General features: G+C 39.5%; 1 protein-coding gene across 3 annotated transcripts in view; it reads left to right on the top strand.

The window, feature by feature from the left end:
- SENP1 (SUMO1/sentrin specific peptidase 1) overlaps window positions 1-20313 on the top strand; it is a 51831-nt gene extending 31518 nt beyond the window's left edge. For all 3 annotated transcript variants that reach the window (XM_005680028.3, XM_013963835.2, XM_018047865.1), the window contains exons 10-18: window positions 1637-1675; window positions 2637-2721; window positions 2945-3100; window positions 4067-4198; window positions 14633-14836; window positions 15866-15945; window positions 16765-16849; window positions 17364-17459; window positions 18569-20313. In XM_005680028.3, the coding sequence (XP_005680085.1) occupies window positions 1637-1675; window positions 2637-2721; window positions 2945-3100; window positions 4067-4198; window positions 14633-14836; window positions 15866-15945; window positions 16765-16849; window positions 17364-17459; window positions 18569-18631 (940 nt within the window). In that variant the 3' untranslated portion in view covers window positions 18632-20313. The remainder of the gene's footprint in view (window positions 1-1636; window positions 1676-2636; window positions 2722-2944; window positions 3101-4066; window positions 4199-14632; window positions 14837-15865; window positions 15946-16764; window positions 16850-17363; window positions 17460-18568) is intronic.

Genomic DNA, 22681 nt, shown 5'->3' on the forward strand with positions numbered 1-22681 from the left:
ATGGGGAGCATTGGGCTTCCCTGATGGCTCAGTTGGTAAAGAATCTGCCTGCAGTGCAGGAGACCCTGATTTGATTCCTGGCAAGATCTGCTGGAGAAGGGACAGTCTACCCACTCCAGTATTCTTGGGCTTCTCTGGTGGCTCAGCTGGTAAAGAATCTGCCTGCAGTGCAGCAGACCTGGGTTCAATCCCTGGGTTGAGAAGATCCCCTGGAAAAGGGAAAGGCTACCACTCCAATATTCTGACCTGGAGAATTCCACGGACTGTGTAGTCCATGGAGTCACAAAGAGTCTGACACGACTGAGCGGCTTTCTTTTCTTTTTTTTCACTTTCATGGGGAGCAGATTTGAGTAGCATGATCCAGTACCATGAAATGCTGGGTGATTCCTTGTCACGTCGTCATATTGTGCAATAGATGTGTTCTCACGTTCATTTATTTTTAGTATCACACACTAAGTAGTCTCTCAGAGTGCTTCCACTGATCTCTGTGACTTTCTTTCTTGGCTGTTACATCAGTTGTTGACTGCATTAAGGAGATAGGCTGCCTTCTCTGTGTTCTCCTCTTATTGACCTCAGTGACAGTGAATAGGTAATAGAACAGCATTTTTATCGCTAAAGCCCAAAACTAAGGGTTACTGGGAATACTGATTCTCAGAAGTTAGGCTTAGGAGCAAAGGATTACCTCTGAGCCCTTATTTTTGCCTTTACAGGACAGATTGTAGAAGTTTAAAAACTGAAAGGGACTCTCATCTCCATATTCACAAACCCAGAAATTGAGGCCCGTGTAAAGGGAAGTGACTTGCTCAAAGTCACAAAGCTAATCAGAGGCAGCTCTAAGAGATTCCAGTCTCTTAACTTTCAGTTTGACACTCTTTTAACTTATTCTGTACATCTGAAAGTTTTCTTTGGAAAAGTGCTCACTTGCCTTTCATTTGGTTCTGTGAGAACTCCTTCAGTTAGAGGGGAGATGAGCAATGACATAAGAAAGTTTGAGAAGAGCAAAAAGGCTCTAGAACAGATAACATACCTGTGACTCTGCTAGCCTTATTCCCTTGGGTTGTCAGCAAGAGCTGCATGGAATAAAAGCAGTCTCTTATCTTTGGAAGGGAGTCGTATTGCTAATTATCCATATTGGTTCATTGGTTCATTAGCCATTTAATATGGGCTACTCTGTGAGTGGGAATTTTCAGTATCTACTGTGATGTGGTTGAATGTATTTTGACTCAAGCAGACCTACAAAAAGTCCAACAACCCATAATATTTTATTAAACCATTAATAAATCTGTCAATCTGAGCCATTTGGAAAGAGGAACATTCTAGTTTTAATATATTACCTTGATAAATAATGTATTTTTCACATCATGTTGGTCTGTCTTGCAAGTAAGGAGCATGCTAAACTAAATTTCTCTGCTGAATGTTGGGTCATCTTTTTAACTATATGTGTGCAAATGACTCATATTTGTTTTCCTTTGCTTCCCAGTTAGAATTGTTTTATGTAATTTAGGTCCTTTTATTTATCACATATTTATAAAGCATTTGTATAAACTATTTAAATGATTTGTTTTCTTGATGAAAATATTTGATACTCTTTTAAGTCTCCTGTTCATTTGTCACATTTTTCTTTTCCTGCCCATAGTCCTACTTTTTTCCAGGCAGAGCTGTGGATCAAAGAATTGTAAGTAATTATTTTTAATATCATTTTGCCTCTTCATCACTTTCTTTTCAGTTAGAAGAAATCAATTAGCCAATCTTGCTACCAATTTTTAGTCAGTAAAAATTTCCTATTTATTTATAAAATAACTTCTAAGTTACTGAGTTTTAAAAGTTTTTAGAGTTGGAACATTTCTATGCTCAGGTTTATTAAATCTGTAACAATTGTTGAAACTAAATTGAATTGGAAAAATGTTTCAGTTAGCTATTAAACAGAAAGGAAAATAAATGTCTTTATTTTCATATTGATAAAACTAATTTATTGGATATTATTTCTGGAGTTTGCAGAATCACTGAAAATTTAGTTTCTAGTTTCAAGGATTCACTTTGGTTATCTAAATCCCTTGGTCTGGTAGATTTTTTTTTTTTTTTTTTTTGGCTGTGTCGGGTCTAAGTGATGGCATGCAAGATCTTTGTCATGTCATATGGGATCTTTCATTGTGGCATGAAGGCTCTCTACCCTTGACATGAGGCTCCAGAGCAGATGGGCTTAGTAGCTGTGACATGTGGACCTAGTTGTCCCAGGGTGTGTGGGATCGTAGTTCCCCAACCAGCAATGGAACCCGCATCTTTTGTATTATTTTCATCTTTGGGATTCAATCTCATTTTTGGATTTCCAGAATGAAGCTTCACTTTCTCCTTAATTTTAGAAGCATGGTTTAAAAAAATTTAAAAAAAGACTACACATTTACAATCCACAAAAGTCACTTGTTCGTGTTTAGCAACAAACTAATAATTTTCATCATTTCAAAAAACTAGTAAGGTAATTTCAGTAACACCATGTAGTTTCACTTTTAAAGCAAGTGTAGTGATAAGTTAGTATAAGGGTTTTAGGGTTTTTCTCTGAGAGTTTTATATTTAATGCTCATTGGGCATCAGCAGTGTTCTGGATGCTAAGTAAGTGGTCTGCATTTTTTGTTTCCTAGAACTAGTGTTTATGATTCTCGAGCACGGGAAAGATTGCGCCAGATTGAAGAGCAGAAAGCACTGGCATTACAGCTTCAAAACCAGGTAAAAAAGTGTTTTTGAGATACAAATGAATAGCACATCCAAGTTGAAACTAATTTTGGAAGGTTACCTGAATTTGGAATCAAAGGTGTTGAATTGCAAGATAGTATGGTAGCATAGCCTTGCTATGCTCTGTGTTCTTAGTCTGTCCAGCTAGTCCTCCTCAGTGTTCGTAGACAAGCAGTAGATTTCTGTACTCCACTTATTTTGAAGGTCTGTCTTTCAGAGACTGCAGGAACAGGAACATTCAGTACATGATTCAGTAGAACTGCATCTTCGTGTGCCTCTTGAAAAGGAGATCCCGGTCACGATCGCCCAAGAAACAGGGAAAAAAGGTCATAAATTGACTGACAGCGAAGATGAATTTCCTGAAATTACAGAGGTAAATTATATAGTATAAATTCCTATACTGGCAAGTGTTGTGTTTAGAGAGAATTCTTTGGACAAATTTCAAACGTAAAAGTAATAGACCAAGGACTCCCCTGGCAGTCCAGTGGTTAAGACTCGGTGCTTCCACCTGCAGGGTGTTCGATCCACAGTCAGGGAATTAAGATCACAAATGCTGAGCGGTACAGCCAAAAAACAGACAGGAAAAAAACAGTAGTAGATCACCTGGTATTTAAATTGCATTCCATACTCCTGCTTTCATTTGTATTGCATAACAATATTGGCTTTGTTTTTCAAAGATTACTGAAAATTCAGGAAAGAATTATGGGTGACTTGTGATTTCAGTGAAAAAGCATTCAGTAAATTTGTTTCATTTCCTGTGCATTTTTACTTAATGCATATGTATAGTACTTTTACATCAAATAGTAAGTTGAGCCTTACTATTTTTTTTAAATAATAAAAACTCAGTATAAAAATTTGGAAATTTAATCTGTTTCTTAGTTCATTCTCCTGTTTGAAAACCTGTCATATAGCTGGTAAGTATAACACATTTATTAACACTAAAGTTGTGCTGAATTCTACATTTTTACATTAAAAAAAACACATTTTTCTGGGAAAATGTGTCTAAAAGACATCACTACTTTTACTTCCTTATTACCTTTGAGAAAGATTCTGTTTCTCAGGAAATTGTTTGGACTGAAGATATATAATTAGGTCTTTTCATGGGCTTAGGAAATTTGATAGCAGAAAGTTATTTCAGACTCAAGAAATAATATGAAATAAGGGTCTGAAATGTGCTGAAAAAGAGAAGGGAGGAAGGAGATTACTGGAAGGAATAATAACCAAAATGTTAGGAGTAAATGGTTGATTTAAGTCTGAGGATTGCATGGGAATCATTGATGAGAAATTGGTACGTCCGAGGCCATGTATGCCTAATCTCTGACACTTCTTGGTTCCCTAGGAAATGGAGAAAGAAATAAAGAATGTATTTCGTAATGGGAACCAGGATGAAGTTCTGAGTGAAGCATTCCGCTTGACCATCACACGCAAAGATATTCAAACTCTAAATCACCTTAACTGGCTCAACGATGAGGTAATCTAACACTTGTTTTTATATTCAAATAGAAAGTGAACATCAAGTGCAGACTAAAGGCATTATATATTTCACTGTTTCTCAAAGTGTGGTCCTTGCTGACCTGCTTCAGAATCAGCTGTCATAGCTTTCTCCATTTTCCTGACTAAGTATGAGGCAGTATGGTAGAGATAACATATTTTAAACAAACATCTCAGGTGATTTTTTTTTTTAATGTGCCTTAATGTCTGGGAACTGCTGATTTACCTTTTTATGTATCAAAGATTTGGATACTGATAGGACATTTACTCATTGGTATTTTTACTCTCTTTAAGCTACCTGCCATGCAGTTCACATCTTTTGTTAAGCAAATATTTAATAGCTGACCATGTTACAGCACATGAAGGAATACTTTGGGATTTCCATATAGAAATCCATTTCTGTTACCCTTTCTCTCTGTATTTAGGTCACTTAAGTTATGAATGGTAAGCTTTCTAAAATAGCCTACATTTGTACATGATATTTTTTAAACTGACATTGAAGAAGTTTTATTAAATATTTGAGGTATTGAGTTAAAAAGTGTTATGGCTCTTGGCTCCCGAATGTTCTAATTATTTTATGTAGCTTATTTGTGTTAGAATCTTCCAACTGATCTGTCTTATTCCTAAACCTGTAGGAGCCTGTTTTATTTCACAAGGATATTTTCATAGCAAAAGAAGAGAACTGGGTTGGGGTTTTTCCCTAAGTACCTGCCTCCTTACTAGGAGCATTCCTGCCTAAAATGTTCGGTGTACTCAAGTTTCATCACTATGGAAACTTTTTAGATACTCAATATAGTAAGCACTAGATATTCTAGGGGGCTTCCCAAGTGGCTCAGCAGTAAAGAATCCTTCTGCTAATGTAGGAGATATGGGTTCAATCCCTGGGTCAGGAAGATCCCCTGGAGAAGGAAATGGCAACCCACTGCAGTATTCTTGCCTGGGAAATCCCATGTACTGGCAGGCCACAGTCCATGGGGTCACAAAAGAGTCAGACCTGACTTAGCAACTGAACAAAAACAAAATAGTCTAGATACCAGTATCCTGGCCTTGTATGTGTATGACCTTCCAAATATTAATATTTGGCCAACATCTATTGGACATTTACCTCATGTTAGGCGCTAATCTAAGTGATTTGTGTGTTTTGCTTATGTCATAGTCACCACAACTCTTGGAGATGGATGCTATAGTTTTATCATCTCCATTTAATAGATGAAGAAATAAGACATAAAAAGATTAAGAAACTTGCAAAGTTACATGACTTTGTAATAGCAAGCCAGGATTCAGAGTCAAGCATTGGGTCTTATCTGTTATAGCATACTGCCTTAGAATCTTAAGTTGGATCCTGTTTCAGGATTAGATAGAGAGAATTTTAGAGCCGTATATCATGTCCAGTAGGTTGATTTTCTGTGGGATCTGTTGAACTAGCCCATTCTTTGCCTTTGGTGAGTTTATAAGATAAAATTTCAGAAGTTCATCATTCCTTGAATAATATCTTTGACCAAGAATAGTAAAGAAGGCATGGTTTGAGATACCATCTTGCTTTACAGGAAACAACTCTTGCTTCTTGTGGCCCAGAATAGTGGTATTAGAACATTGGTCAAAATAACAGGAAAAAAAAGAGCTCACCAAATCAAAGAGCAGAATGAAAATCAAGAGCAGTCAAAAGTATCCACCAATTAAGTATTTTTCTTTGAAGATATTAATGTGAGGTCTCTGGCCAGTTTTTACCTGCTGCTTTTAAATGAGGAAGACCCAGTTATTTTATTGGGATTGCAGCTTGTTTGTTGTAAATTATCCAGAAACTTCTAGGGGGCAGCAGTGAGCAGGGCATGAGCTGAGTTCTTGCTATATGTACTGTGGTAGTTACCTCAGTGAGCCCCCTTACAGAGGCAGCGTTCATCAGGACATATTTTCCATTCCCTGGGTCCACTAGAGGATTTTTAGCAAGCAAAGTTAATGGAAATTACATTATTTAGAAGAGAAAAGGGGAAGGAAAGATTCCTTGTCTACTTTATCTCTACCACATTTACCCATAACTTTTGTAAGGAGTCCTTATTTTCTGAGTGGAGAATAATGTTAACTTTGAAACCAGGTGCCAGTTCACATGTCCATGATGATAATGAGAACTATTTTAATAAGTACTTTAATAAATGTTTTAAAAAGCAGCATTTTCAAAGTACCATACTTCTCACACTTTCAGAGTTACTGCCCTTAAAAAGCTGATAACATTCTGAAGGGGAATTAGTAGATATCCTAAGTATTCATACTCATTTTGAAATACTTAATTGTTTCTTAATTGTGAACCCTCAATATTTTGCAAATAATTTGCTCTCTCTTCAATCCTGGTCTCCTTCCCTTAAATAGATATTTTCATTAATAGCCTTTCTTTTATTTTTGTTTCTCATGTCAGTTTTATAGACTTCATTAAAGTTTTCTCCCAAGAAAGGTGATTGACATTTTACAGACAAAGAATATAAGATCCTAGAAATGAAAGGGATCAGATTTAGCTTATAAAGAAAATAAAATCAAGAAGTCCTATATTTGAGATATGTACAAATAGCCATTAGGCTACTCTTTCTCAGGTCGTTTTGCTAAAAGAAGAGTAGGCCACAGTGCCTGTTCTTGCAATAAGCTTTCCAACATATTTGCAAGAATGGATTTATATATAAGTGAATAGCTAAATTCTATGCAAATTCAGAGGACTAATGACAGTATTAACATTGTACCTCACTGTAAGAAAATGAAACTTCTCAAAATTGGAATGTGGGAACTGGCTATTTGCAAAGAGTTACAAAATGAGGCTGGAAAGGTAGAACATATAGATGGAGATTTCTAGTCCAGGTCTGGTGATTAGTGATAGAAATATCTAATTAAGGGAAGGAAGACAGGGTTAAAGAGAGGAGGAATTAATTGCAAAAGCAGATTGAAAGTCACAGTTAAGAAACAAAAGGAAGTATTTTTAAGTAAATGTCAATTGAAATAACAAACAGAAATTGTGTATTATTTCCTGAAGACAGAGTTGAATAACTTACGGAATCCAACTCTAAGATTTCAGGTTAATGATCCTGAAGTGAGGACTACTTTAGGCTTTGTGTTTCTCTTTATGGCCTGCTAATTCTGCTCTTAGAGGGCCCAATAGTTGTTTTATAAAGCATCAGATAAATTTAGAAATATGTGAAAATTATTTAGGCATACAAATAAATTTGACATCTTCTGGTCATGATAGAATAAAGTAGATCAGATTTCTTCTCTCAAATAGAACAGTAGATAAAACACCTGAAACAGCAATTTTCAGACACTGGATAACAGTGATTCCTAAGAAAACGGAAGTGAAAAGCATGAACCTATGATTCCCACAGCTTACCTGGGTGGTGTGCTAAAGGGAGAGAGCTGGTAAAAACCTGGCAGTGCCTGGCAGTCTTGCTGAGTAGAGGAGACAGTGTTCATGAAGGCCAAAGCGGCTAAGGTTTGTGAGATAAATACTGGTGGGGAAGTTGCTGAACAAAAAGAAAGCTTCAGAGATGTGCAGAGGGCCCCCCTGGAATCTTTGGCTGAGTGCTGATCTGCACATATATGGCAAGAAACTACCAGTGGCTGTGGAAAGAACCACCAGAAAGAAGAAATCATAACAAGCCTGAGCGCTAACACAGGTGCCAAGAACAGTTTATGTCCCAACCAGCTGGAGTGGAAGAGTTGCAGAGCATTGACTAGCGAGTCCTCAAAAGGGCACTGCCTCAAGAGTGGGGCCAGACAGGCAGGCCCTAGGGTAAAGGCTGCTCTGGACCCGTGGTAACAAGCCTAAATACAAGTCTTAAAAGCTTGAAACTGATCTGAGTAACTTAACTGTATCACAGAGCAAAACCCAACAATATTTAAAAGAATACAACAAATTCTGGTAACAACAGAACCCAACAACATTGAAATTCACAAAGTCTAGCATCTAATTAAAAATTCCCAGGCATGAAATAGAAGAAAAATATAACAAAGGGAAAAAGACAATCACTATAGAAATACCCAGAAAAGAAAAATATGTTAGAATTAGCCAACAAAGATATTAAAACAGATACCATAAATAGTATTCCACATGTTCAGGTAAGTAGAGGAAAGTGGCCATTATGAGGAGAAAAATGGAGAATATAAAAAAAGATCCAAATTGAATTTCTAGAGATGAAAAATACAGTATCTGATATTAAAAATACATGAAATGAGATTAACAGTTTAGATACTGTGGAAGGAAAAATTAGTAACCTTGAAAATAGAGCAGTATGAATCATCCAAGTGAAATAGAAAAAATGCTGAAAAAAGATGACTGGAGCTTAGTGAGCTCAGGGACAGTATCAAGTCTTAAGCATGTAATTGAAGTCCCAGAAGGGAAGATGGGGTGTTAAGTGGTATCAGAAAAAAATGTTTAAAGAAATAATTGTGGAAGATTTTCCAGATTTGGAAGCATACTGACAGATTCAAGAAATTCAATATACCCCAAGAAAGAGAGATACCATATTGAAATATATAGTAATCACATTGCTAAAGGCCACTGATAAAGAGAAAAATAATGAAAAAAGCAACCAGAAGAAGAGACATGTTATATACAGAGGAACCAAGATCTGTCAGAAGCCATGTAGGCCAGAGGACAGTGTAGCTACATCTTTAAAATACTGAAGGAAAAAGAAAACCGTCAACCTAAATTCTATACCAGCAAATATATCTTTGAAGAAATAAGTCTATACTTTTTTAGGCAAGCAAATGCTGAAGAATTCATCACCAGCGGACTTCTTCTTTAAGAAATAGTAAAGGATATTTTAGGCAGAGGAAAAATTTGAGTTGAAAATTTCAGTCTACACAAGGAATGAAGAGCAGTGAAAATGCTCTCATCCTTTATTATCTCTGGAAGACAAGGGACTAGTCAAATAAAAAAGAAAACAACAACAATGTAGGGTTTATAACATGTTAAAGTAAAATATATGATAATCATAACAAAAGAGGGGGGAAATGAAAGTATATACTTGTCTAAGATTCCTGCACAATGTATGAAGTTGTATAATGTTTTATGAAGATGGACTACAGTAAGTTACAGACATAAATGCTAGAGCAACCAGTAAAAAACAAAGAGGTATTTTAAGAAGCTGGTAATGGAGATTAGGTGCAATTAAAAGATAGTCAATCCAAAGGAAGGCAGAAAAAGGATACAAAGAACAGATGAGACACACAGAAAAATAAAGAACATGATGGTAGATTTAAAACGAACCTTGTCAATACTCTGGTTGCTCAGTGGTAAAGAATCTGCCTGTCAGTGCAGGAGACTCAAGTTCAATCCCTGGGTCTGGAATATCCCCTGGAGGAGGGCATAGCAACCCACTCTGGTATTCTTGCCTAGGAAACCCCATGGATAGAGGAGCCTGGTGGACTACAGTCCATGGGGTCACAAAGAGTTGGACGTGACTTAGTGACTAAACAACAACAATCTCAATACATTAAATGTAAATGACCAAACTCAACATACCCAGTAGAAATATAATGTGAGCCATATATGTAATTTAAAGTTTTCTAATAGTCACATTTTAAAAAAGGAAAAGAAACAAGTAAAACTAATTTTTATAATATATTTTACTTAACCCAATAAATCTAAAATATGTTTATTTTGGCATGTAATACATATTAAAATATTATTAATGGTATATTTTGCCTTCTCTAAAATATATGTATTTTACACTTAAAACGCATTTACACTTACAACACAATTTGAATTAGTCAAATTTCAAGTGCTCAAGAGTTACATCTGGCTAATGGCTACCATACTGGACAATATAAGCATCCAGTTAAAAGGCAGAAATTATAGATTAGATTTAAAAATATGTCTACAGAAAACATTTTAAATGTGAAGACACATATAGGTTAAAAGTAAAAGGGTGGAGAAAACATACCATACAAACAGTAAACAAAGGAAAGGTGCTAAGTCGCTTCAGTCGTGTCCAACTCTGTGTGACCCCATAGACGGCAGCCCACAAGGCTGCCCCGTCCCTGGGATTCTCCAGGCAAGAACACTGGAGTGGGTTGCCATTTCCTTCTCCAATGCATGAAAGTGAAAAGTGAAAGTGAAGTTGTTCAGTCATGTCTGACTCTTAGCGACCCCATGGACTGCGGCCCACCAGGCTCCTCCGTCCAGTAACTATATTAATATCACACTAGTAGATTTCAGAACAAGGAATATTATCAGTGATAGACATTTCATAATGGTAAAGGGGGAAATTCATCAAAAGGAGTAACAACGTAAGTATGTATGCACCTAATAACAGAACTTCAAAATACACGAACTAAAAGCTGAAAAAACTGGAAGGGAAAATAGACAAATTCATACGTAAGTATGAATGTTGAAGATTTCAGCACCTCTGTCTCAATTATTAATTGCTTCCAAGGAGATGTTAAATCTAAGTGATGCTCAGTAAGAGAGGCAGCAGCCTATAAAACATTAAACTCAGCTAGACAAACCTAGCACAGGAAATAGATTTTTCTTAGGAAATAAAAACTGATTGAGTCAGAAGGGAAGAAAATTAGACTAGATGAAATAAATTAGTTAAGTGAATATGATGGTGTCTCCCATATGCTAATGATCAGAATGGAAGTTACAGTGTAGTCTTTCTAACATGACTCATTGGACGATTCCACATTATTATATATTACCTCTTTAAAGTGTTTCATAATAGAACTAGTCCTTTTGATAAACTAGGGATTTATGTCAGGTCACAGGGAGAATAGTAATTACAGTTGTCATGACTCCATAAAAGTAGACGCTGCCTGTCTTTCTCTAAAACTTTTGCAGTGATTCTAATTGTTCGTTACTTTAATTTGCGTCTGAGAAAAGTCCTGGGCACAGTGAGGGATGCTATAACTCAGAGCTTCCCTTAAGTCTGCTATCTTGGTTTCTATAGTATTATTAGGTTAGGTCTTAGGAGTGAGTGACCTTCTGATTTATAACATTCAGAGGTTGTTGCTTAATTAGTCTTTCGGGGTTTGTGGTTGACAAGTCACGCTCGCCCCTGGCAGATAAGTCTAATTTAAAAATAAGAATGAGGAGGTAGAGGGGAAAGTCTGGAGGGATAAAGTAGGAAAACAGCTTTTTCTTTTCTAAAAGTTATCTTGATCTCTGCTTCAGAACACTGTCATGCTCAGGATTTTTAGAACACTTTTTTCCAAAGTCTGTTATAAGGGTTCAGTTTGTGAAATCGGGAAGGGTTAAAAGTTAGACTTTACTGTTGGTGATGTATTTTACTTCTAAATGCATGAGAAGGCAATAGTTTGGCTGGTTTACTGCTTGAGAAGGATACAGATAGCAGTAGTCATTTGTGTCATTGTGGTAACATACAGGCAAAGGATTGAGTGCTAAGTTTGAAAACACTGTAGACTTTTCTTTTAAAGAAACACTTTTTTCAACTTAGCCTGGCAGCTCTTCACATAAAATCACAAAGGAACAAGACACCATAAACAATCATTCCACCCCCAAACAGGATTGCATAGACAAGTAGACGCTCACAGCGAAGGCTGTGAAGGCAGCAGGAAAGGCAGTTCTTCAGGCACCAGGGACTGCAGCAAGCAGAGGCAAGTGTGGGCCCCCAAAAGAGTGGCAAGTGCAAGGCAAACAGTAGGCACAGACAAACAGGCTTGTTACTCTTCGTCCCCAGTTCCAAAGGGAATTCAAGATCTTCTGGAGCTAAGAAGAGTGCCTTGTACGGAAAGACTCTACCACAGGAGGGGAGGGACCCTTGCCGTCACAAAATGCAAGCGACTGCTCTGACCATCATTGCTTCTCTTTCATCTTAGACACTGTGATCCCTTCTCTCGTTTCTTTTTCCTTCCTCTTTAGCCCTCCTCTGTGAGATGATGTGTAGGATTCTTTTTGTTCTTCTAACTTCTAGCTTTTTTTTTGGTGTCATTGTGTCTTGGCTGAACTATGGCAATTTTCCTTATTTGGAGTGAGTGATAGCCGAAAAACTGAGGAGAGAAACTTGGATCTAAATTCTGCTTCAGATGTCAGGTTACACATCCTCAGCTAATGGGAGGGAACAGTGAGGCCACCAAGCCCCCTCCTCCTAGAATGCAGGGCAAATGAAAAAGAGCCCAGATCACTCCCCAGAGCTAAGTAATGAGCTGACTTTGGAGGAGGCCATTTCCCTCACAGTGGAGAAACCTTGGTGGGAGGGAGAAGTAAAGCAGAGAAGAGGGGTTCTCAGTGTGGTGCCCTGATCTCTAGGTCTCTGTTCCTGTTCAGCTGGCTTGGTCTTTAACTTTAGAGGTCCACTCTGTCAAAATAACAAAATAAAGTAACATAAGAAACCAAGCAACTCAGGCTGTATAGGTGCAGCTAAGCTTAATTGGTTTTTGACACTTTCCCCCTGAAAAATAGGATAGGTGTATGTAGCATGATGCTCATTTATGTCACCCTTTTCGCTTCAGGGTAATGATCCCAGATATGCCCTTCTGATGGGCACCTGGGGGAGATATATCTCTGTGGCTTTCATGTGCTTGGCTATCCTTATCTCTCTGGTTCCTTCCACCTCCATCTTAAGTCCTTATTGCCTGTTGCAATATTTAACTTATCTGCCCCCATGGAGGGTTTGGCTTATAGTGATTGACAGGTTGTCTGTCTATTCGCTTCACCTCTTGAATTGAAGGATTTAGCCTCATGGCATGGGTAATGTCATGGGATAGAATTCCAGAGGAATCAATCCCTTTTTGCTAATTTTCTCTCACCAGAAGATGCAGATTATAGCCAAGAAATCTGTGCTTGCTGAGCAGGTAGATCATCCTGCGTTCCTGGCTGCCTTCACAAGCCTACAAGCATCCTTTAGCACCATTAACCTCAAGGATAGAGTGAGATTAAAAACCTGAATTGGAGAAACCTACAATCCTAATTGTGCCCTAATTCATTATCATTGTTTTATATAACTGAGCTCTAGTTACCTGTTGGGCATCATACTAGGGAAAGAATCAACCACAACCTGAGCCTATTGCTCTATCTTCAGAGATGCAGGAAGAACAGTGTCTTTCTTCAGTCCTGACTTTCCTTCCCACCACCCTCAGAGTGCTGCTTCTTGGTGAATGTGGTTTCCCTGCAGCTGCCTAGGCATCCTCATCTATAGGCCCTTTCTCTAGTCTAGACCACGCTCCGGTGTGTTCCTGGCTGTGTTCCTTACTGCCTACCCAGTATGTAGTTGCCTACTGTTGGGCAGTAGCTCACTGCTCTGGCATCTTAGTGTATAAATATTTGTCAAAGGACGGGGGTGTTTTCCCATTCCCCAAAAAGCATTCTGAAAAATGTGCCTGTTTTCTTAGTCATATTTCCAAGCTTTGGATCAGTTAGCCCATTCATTCCTTGCAATTGACAGACACTGGCCTGACCTCAGCTGGCCACATAAAATAAGTATGCAGTAACTTCCGGCACAGTAACTTTGAGGCTTTAATACCAAGGAGTCCTAGACCTAAAGGAACTGTGGACAACGTAGTCACTATTAGAGAACACATCGTTTCATTAACATATCTCCCATGTCAAGCGTTTTAATCTCTTTCACTCATACTTGATATTGAAATAAGTGGAATCAACAAATATAAGGCAGCTAACCTTACAGATTCTAGGAGAAAACTTGACTCTTCATGTTTGTGGTTTTACTTTCAGGTCTTACATAATGTAGGTTATAGTATATCCATGTCTGTCTGGATAAAGGTGTTGTTGCCAAGCTACTACAAGTTTAGAGATGTTGTTCTAATATAGTTGATGGTTTATTCTGTCACTCAGTTCTACTTGAGACCAAAACAGTTTGCTTCTGCTAAGTAACTTGTTAGGCTGAAAATACAGTCTTAAGTTATGGGGCAGAGTTTTCTGTCTTTGTGCAAAATCAGGAGACCTACATAGAAGGATTGAACTACTAATCTTAGTTTTTATTAACACTAGACTCTGAGCTCAGAGTTTATTTAAGTTGCTCGCACAGTCCCAGCAGACTAGAGGAACTGCTGGTGTTTACTTTGCTGAACTCCTGCTTGTGATGTGTACCTGCACATGCTCCTTCCTTTCCTTTTCTCTGACTCTAATCTTGTAGTACTTCTTCCTCCCCATTTTCCAGTTTTTTTTAACCTGATCTTCAGCCTTCTACAAGTCTGGCCAACATCTTCCCAAATGTATCCTGAACCATATATATATGTATCAGCCTTTTATGTTTTCACTGTTTATAACCACCTCAGCCCCCCTCTTTTCTAGTCAGAATTTGATATAGGGACATTAGGCTGTTGGGTGTTGAGGTCATAACTGAGTTGGTTAGGGAACTAGCCTATGCTGTGCAGTATAGCAGCTGTGTTTCCTTCTTACAACACAACTGCTTTGAAAGGCTGGAGTATCTATTTTAATACATATACCTTCTTTCCACAGATCATCAATTTCTACATGAATATGCTGATGGAGCGAAGTAAAGAGAAGGGATTGCCGAGTGTACATGCATTTAATACCTTTTTTTTTACTAAGTTAAAAACGGCTGGTTATCAAGCAGTGAAACGTTGGACAAAGAAAGTGGATGTCTTTTCTGTTGACATTCTTTTGGTGCCTATTCACCTAGGAGTGCACTGGTGTCTTGCTGTGAGTGCCTCTTTTATTACTGATAAAATTTAAAAGAAGTCTATATGATAGAATACACAGAGAGCAATGAATACTAGTTCTACATAGATGATTGAAAGAGTAGCATTTAATTATCTAAAAATTGGATAGATTAGCAAACTCCCTGTCAAGAGTGGGAGATACTTAGACTTTGAAAACAGCTATGAAATTTTTTTTTTCTGGAAATACTTAAAAATGGAATTGTAGTCAAAGCAACCTAAAGGCAAGGAACACATGGGGAGAAAAAGTGACTTCTTAACGATGCTGCTAACCCAGATTCTGTGACCATTATTTTCTGCCTAATCATGATTTGCCTTGCATAGTTGATAATTTATTATTGCTTCCCTGGTAGCTCAGACAGTAAGGAATCTGCCTGCAATGAGGGAGACCCAGGTTCAATCCCTGGGTAAGGAAGATCCCCTAGAGAAGGGAATGGCTACACACTCCAGTATTCTTGCCTGGAGAATTCCATGGACAGCGGAGCCTGGCAGGCTACAGTCTGTGGGGCTGCAAAGAGTCAGACATGACTGAGCAACTAACACAAACATGACTCTGAGAACATGGATACATTAGCTTAATATATTAATAAAAGTATACAAGTTACAGCCTGTTTTGAATTATATTTGAAAAGCATTAAGTCTAAAGGAAATTCTCTAAGAAACAAAACCTAGAATCTTTTACCATCTTTCTGAAAATGTGTGGAAATGATCTCACTTAGTTTACATTCTCTGAAGAGCACGTCGTGTCTTCACTCTTGCCTCCGTTGCAAATGGAGACCCTGAAACTAGAAAAGGGTTTCAGGGCAATTAGTCAGTCAGCCCCCAGCATAGTTCTGAGTAAATAATCACCCTGTTCTTCTTTCCTCTGCAGATGAAGCATGGTATAATGCTAAGTATCCATCAAACTTGTCATGATTTCATAGGAAATCTGGCAGAAGGTTCCAAGTTCCAGGGAAGGGAAAAGCTGAGATTTTCTTCAGTTCATAAACACACAGATTTTTTTTATTCCCAGGTTGTGGACTTTAGAAAGAAGAATATTACCTATTACGACTCTATGGGTGGGATAAACAATGAAGCCTGCAGAATCCTCTTGTAAGTAGGGAGTTAAAGACGAAGAGCTTGGTGTTGGATATATGTTGTTTTTCTAGCTGTTGAACTCAATTCTCTGATACCTTCAATGGAGTGGTTAATAAAGGAAATCTTTATATTGATTAAGATGGGTATTTTCCATCTAAGTAAAGTTTAATAATAATATAATAATACCCAAAATACATCCTGATGGGCATAATTACTGTCCCAGTGCAGGAAAATAAAGAGTGGATATAGACATACAGATACAGAAACTACTTAGAAGTCATCTACCCCAACCTCCTGATTTTTCAGATAAAGGAACCAAGACCCACAGAGATGACTTTGATTTGCTCAGGTCCTACTTTAATGGCTCAACTGGGAACCAGAATGCAAATCTGGTTTACATTCCACCTGTTTCTCTTTCCAAAATGTCTGTGGTCAGGAGGGGGTGGGTTCCATGAGGTGGAGTAATTGATTTGGATTGAATTTTTATACAGAAGAATCAAGACTATAAATAAATATATACCCCAGCATTGCTAGAGAAACATTTTCCTTCCACTAGATTGAATTCTAAAGGACCATATAAACCAAGGAAAAGATCAAAACTCGTTCCTCAGTGGGGACAGTAGGAAGAAGGACCCTGGGTATTAAAGTCAGAGGTCTTGTTTCCCTGGAGCTGACAGAGTGGGCATGAACTGTGGGAGTTCTAAAGATTCCTTGTCCAGCAATATATACTGTTTTCCTTAGACATGGCAGAAGAAAATTCTTCCTGAGGATTGTCAGCCCCATTTTTGCAGTGGCAGCTCCCCAAGCTCATCTCATTCTCTCCCAATACCTTAGGCAATATCTGAAGCAAGAAAGCATTGACAAGAAAAGAAAAGAGTTTGATACCAATGGCTGGCAGCTCTTCAGCAAGAAAAGCCAGGTACGTTTCATCTTGGTGAGATGGAAATCCTGAGATTAGAGTACTGGTTAGAAAAGGAGCATACTGCTTGGGCCCTGGCGTCCTTCTAAGTGTCTGGCCTGACCTCAGCCAGGGAAGATAGAGTAGAGTAAGCTATCTGTGGGAAAATTAGTAATGTATTTCTTATGAAGAACTAGGTTTTCTAAATGCCCAGCTATTTTGCTAAACTTTCATCTATGGGAGAAAATGTTTGCAGGCTGCTTGACCCTTGTGGGAGGGACCAGCTTTTACACTCTTGGGATCATAGAAATCTCAGATAGTCTCCTATGTGATAAACATGAAGTATACAGGCTGGACTGAGATGCTGAATTTTTTGCTCTCTGAGCCTGTGTTATTCTGAGTGGGGGACCAGGATCATCTCTTCAGAATTCAGGGAAACCTGGAAAATTTATATCCTTTGGTTCTTATTTATAATTTAATAAGAAGGAAGGAAACTTGGAAAGAGGTCACCTTTTTGTTATTTTTTGCCTTTTAGGAAATTCCACAGCAGATGAATGGAAGCGACTGTGGCATGTTTGCCTGCAAATATGCTGACTGCATTACCAAAGACAGACCAATCAACTTCACACAGGTAAGCCAAGCCTTCAGGAGGGGGCTCTGTGACCACCCTGTCTCCAGGCTGCCTGATAGATGTTTTTCTCTCCATTTGCTCCACCTAGGGGCTCTGCTTCATTCTGTGGCTCATAAGCCAGGGTGGCGGCTACCTGTGCCACACTGTAGGGAAAGGAAGGCAATGATAGGCCACATCCTGGGCCACCATACATCCCATATTGTAGGCAAGGAATCCCGGCCAATAGGAGAGCTGCCGTCTCTGCTCATGCACACTGCCTACCCCAAATCCTGTAAGAGGCAGAGAACTGGGACCAGAGCAAGTTTCCTCAGTTACGCTGTATTTGGTAGCAGTGAAGTTTTGGAACAGGCCACACCTTGATCTAGTGTAGTTTGCTGCCCTCTTCCCCTCGTTTTATGCAGCTGATCAGTCTTCCTTACAGTTTGTGATCGTTAATTTCTGTCCATGTGGTCCTTTGGAGACCTAAGTGAATTGAGACTAGAGATTATAGTTTATTTGGTGTCCTCCACTTAACCTTTTGCTTCTGTTTAAAGTAATGTCTTTACTAGATTTTCCACCACAGCCCTTGGGTTGAGCTGACTGTTGCCATTCATTTAATTTTGGGGCAAAATGAGTTTTGATTTTCAAGCCTCAGATCTCATAGCCTCTTAAAAGTTCAACACAGAGGACTTTGTTGAATTTAGACACCATTCTCAGAATTCTTGGAGACATTTGAGGATGATAGCCTGGGGATTCCTGCTGCTGCTGCTGCTGCTGCGTCGCTTCAGTCGTGTCCGACTCTGTGTGACCCCATAGACGGCAGCCCACCAGGCTCCTCCATCCCTGGGATTCTCCAGGCAAGAACACTGGAGTGGGTTGCCATTTCCTTCTAACCAGGGGATTCCTGGTGATACCTAATTAAACTTCTAGGTTTACAACAATGAAAAGTAGCAATAGCAATAGTAATCAGAAAAAGCACTAGGAAAAAAAAATCACACATAATGAAGAATGAGCAATTTGAAAGACCAAAAATGCAGCTGAAACTATTTTAGGTGAAAACCTCAAGAAGGAAAGGAGTGTTAGGTCTGCATGCAGGAAATGAAAATAAAGGTATCTCTCTGTCCCTACAGCAACACATGCCCTACTTCCGGAAGCGGATGGTCTGGGAAATCCTCCACCGAAAGCTCTTGTGAAGACCGTCTCAGTTAGCAGACATGGACTTGCAGGGGACCAGCTCTTTGTTGTCTACAGCTAGAGACCTTGGAGACAGCTGCTCCCACCCCTCTCTTCTTGTAAAGTCCTTGACCCTGGACCAGGCCCTGGAGAGATGCACTCACAAGCACATCTGCCTTTCCTTTTGTATCTCAGATACTATTTTTGCAAAGAAACTTTGGTGCTGTGAAAGGGGTGAGGGACATCCCTAATCTGAAGAGAGAGACTGCTTTTCACTTCTTCAGTTCTGCCATCTTGTTTTCAAAGGGCTCCAGCCTCACTCAGTCTCTTAATTAGGGGCCTGAGAGAAGCTTGGAAGGACTCTTGGTTTCGTATAAATTCTTGTTGTTAGGCCTTACTAAGAGGTAGGAATGGATGTGGGTAAAAACGTAGGGATGAAAACCACCAGCATATACACGCACACATACATACACACATGATTTTCAAAATGTGTCACCAGGATAGTGACTGTAAACTGGACTTTGGGGCACCTGCATAAGGCCGTCCTCCAGGACTTGTCCTTTTTACATGCCCCTTGTGAAGTCCGTCTGCTTCTGTACAAGGCTGTTTTATCTGTAGCTTCTTCCCCTCCTGAGGCACCACATGTGCGCCCTGGGTGGACCCCAAAGTCCCGGGCAGTCCTTTCCTTAAAAGCAGTGGTTTGCATGTGCTCACAGCACATGATATGGGGAAGACCCACCCAGGGAGTGGTTTAGTGGAGTAACAAAGGCGCCACTTTTACTGCTACCTACTTCTGACCAAGAAGAAGAAGGACCTCAGTCTTTAGCATAAAATTCCAGCTTTGGATGAATGCAGGTCTAGTTTGGTCTGTGGCTAGCTAGTTTAAATATGTTTCTAACCACAGAGAATTTAATATATATATATATATTTCACAGGGATATGCTTTTTTTTTTAAGGCTGAATGTGTTCACCATTTTAGCCTGTAGATTTATTACCATTTTCCAAATTTAGCTCCAGCATACACAGATCCCAGCCCCTATGTGTAGGGTGTTTGTGGACTTCCTAAGAGTATTTTGAGGCCTGGATGAATTTTGGCTTGGGGTAGAGGTTACAGAGGAAGACGAGATTTTCAACTGGAAAACGGGTGGAATTTGGACTGATCAACTTGAGATTGAAAAACTGCTATTCTTTTTGTTCCTTGTAGCATCTCCCCCACCTTTTGAGCGCTCCTCAGGCTAGATAGTGAAACGATCCAATGCCAGTGTCATTTTGTACCTAAGTTCCAAAATAGGAACATTTTATACTTTTTTCTGTATTGTAATAGGTAGTTTTGTATGAGATCTTTTCTTCTCTTCCCTTGTACCTCATCCTTTCCAACATTGTGCTTTCTCCCTGGGCTTATTTGAAAATTTTACTCTGTTTTATATCAAGCTTGTTTAGTACATTTTTCTATGTGTTACCACAGGTTACAATTTGAAAAGAAAACTATTTTTTTTAAATATTCCATTGTTAACTGAATGTTACTGTTTCCACTCCAGCAACTAGATGTCCTACCTTTTTCATACTGCCTGCCTTTGGGGGGGAAGACCACCTTTTTTTGTTTTCTTTTTTGTTTTCTTTCTTCCTTTTTTTTTCCTCCTTTTTTTCCTTTTTTTTTTTTTTTGGTGTTTTCTGTAGGTAATAAATAGCTTTCTACATATGAGTTGCTGGGACTTTTCACATTCTCTTAGAAAGCTATGGCATGCAGGCTCATTGTGGGACTCCTGTACATTGATTCTTGGTACTTACTGTATTGAAGTGACAACTTGAAAGGTGGCAATATGGTATAGATTTTGGACCATGAATCAAAAGACCTGAGTTTTTCAGGCATGTTTGCTATTGTCTGGGGAACTCAGAACAAGATAGTTCTCTGTATTTATTGTTTGTCCATTTAGATAACATCTGTCTTACCTTCTCACAGACTTTTTGTACAGACCAAAGCAACAAATATTTATTGCCATGTATAGCAGAAAATGAAACATGCAACAAAAGCACTTTGAAAAATATATAAGGAATTGTTAAGCCTGTCTGAATTTGGCCCCGCTTTCTGACCAATACAGTTTTGTACAAGGTGAAGTTAGTGATCCTGAGACCACCCTGTGAGTGGGCCAGGCTGAGACACAGACTGGGGTCCAGAGTGGGAACCAATAGTGGGGGCCATTCTTTCCAGAGAGCTGCCCAAGAAGAGCAGAACTAGCATCTGAAAACTTCTTCATTTTGAGGGTGGGCCTTGATGACTGGGGTGGGAGGGTGGAGGAATGTGACGTTCCCGCCTTCCATGGCCAAGGACGTGTTATCAGCATCTTGTTTAACCTGCTTTAAACTAAAGCCTACTGCTTTCCTTTTCTCCGGTCTTCCCCTCTCTGCTGTGCCCAGTGCTCATAATTCCCTTGTTGTTTGTCATTATTCCCTTGCTGAGTCATGTTCGACTCCTTGCAACCCCGTGGACTGCACAGGCTCCTCTGCCCAGCGGATTTCCCAGGCAAGAATACTGGGTGGGTTGCCTATTTCCTCATCCAGGGGATCTTCCCCACCCAGGAATTGAACCTGTGTCTTCTGCATTGGCAGGTGGGTTCTTTACCACTGAGCCACCAGGGAAGCCCCATAATTACCTGCCTCTTAAAAAAGGAACATTGATGGATGGTAAGCTCTAGATGCCAGATATGTAACCTTCAGTAGAAATAGTCTCACCGATCACTCCTGGACCCTTTATGAAGAAAGACCATTCCTGCCCATTTGAGAATGAATACATGGTTCAAGACTAGTTCCATCCCATTTGTCACTGGGCCCCCTGAGACCCACTGTTGCTTCCTGGAGCCCTGTTTAGGGCTGAAAGCAAGAGTACTTTAGTCATCTGGCCTAGCAGCTGTGAAAATTAACTCCTCTGTATATGAGGTGCTTCATCCTTCTCTGTGGTGTCAACTTCTTTCTTGTTTAGCCCCTGTAATTGCGCTAGCATCTTCTACCCACTACCTCTAGTGATATTAGCTCCAAAGTTCTGGGATAGAAACAGGAAACCTGGAAAAGCACTGCCAGCAACTATATTGCATAGTCTGTCCATCACCAACTGGTTTACGTGGCCCATGAAAGGCTCCAGTGGATAGTCGGAGCGTTCACTTCAGAGCCCCAGTGTTTGTAATGTTTCAGCCTCTGGTCCTTCTCCCACGCCATCCCTCCAACTCTCGAACGTCTTGACCTGGATGAAGAGACAGCTGATGCTTGGGCTTTGTCTTCTCCCTTGTTCCACCTGGATGGGCTAAGGTAGAGGGGAGGAGAGAGTGGAATATGATGCTTTCATCTGGGAAGCTCACGTACCCAAGAGCATCAGAAAAGGATGTGTAAGACTACTGGACCCTGTTGACATACTACTGCTGAGCTCCTGGCCAAGTGGCCATATTTCCCTGCCCAGGAAAAATCTATCCATAGCTTCAAATTCATCCTAACAATTGGGAAGGGATGAGTAGGGCTCAGCCCAGTATCTTTCCTAACAGCCCAGGCCAATTTTGCCTTGCTGAATTCTAACAGTAGTCTTTTAAGAGCCCATAATTCCTATTCCCAGCTGTGGAGGCGGGGAGAGATGTAACATGAGGTAAGTTGGGTAATGCTGGTCAACACTAAGAGAAGGGAGTGCTTAGACATGAATGTGAGAGAGAAATGTGAAACTAAGGGACTTTGAGCTGGAGGATAAGCCTTGAGGAAATGTTCGTGCAGGCTGCTGCTCTGGCCTGTCAGAGGGTGGGGTAATTCCAACTGGGAGTGGTTGGACTGGATGTCCAGGGTCTTGTCAAGGTCTAAGATTCTTAAATGATATTGAGGCCCATAATGCTGCTTGGAATAGAAATTAGTCAAGGTAGAGATTCAAAGTCAAATTTAAGGCCAGTATTAGCACTGGCTTAATCTTAAGAGGTAAGGCCCAGGTCAGTCCTCCCTAATGGAACAGTTTGTAGCTGCTGACTTTTCTCCATTCTAAACTGAGGGGTAACCATCAACCGCTTGACTTCTGGAGAGTCTGGTTCCATCCTCAGAACTTC

The sequence above is a fragment of the Capra hircus genome, chromosome 5 (assembly GCF_001704415.2).
Source record: "Capra hircus breed San Clemente chromosome 5, ASM170441v1, whole genome shotgun sequence".
NCBI lineage: Eukaryota > Metazoa > Chordata > Mammalia > Artiodactyla > Bovidae > Capra > Capra hircus.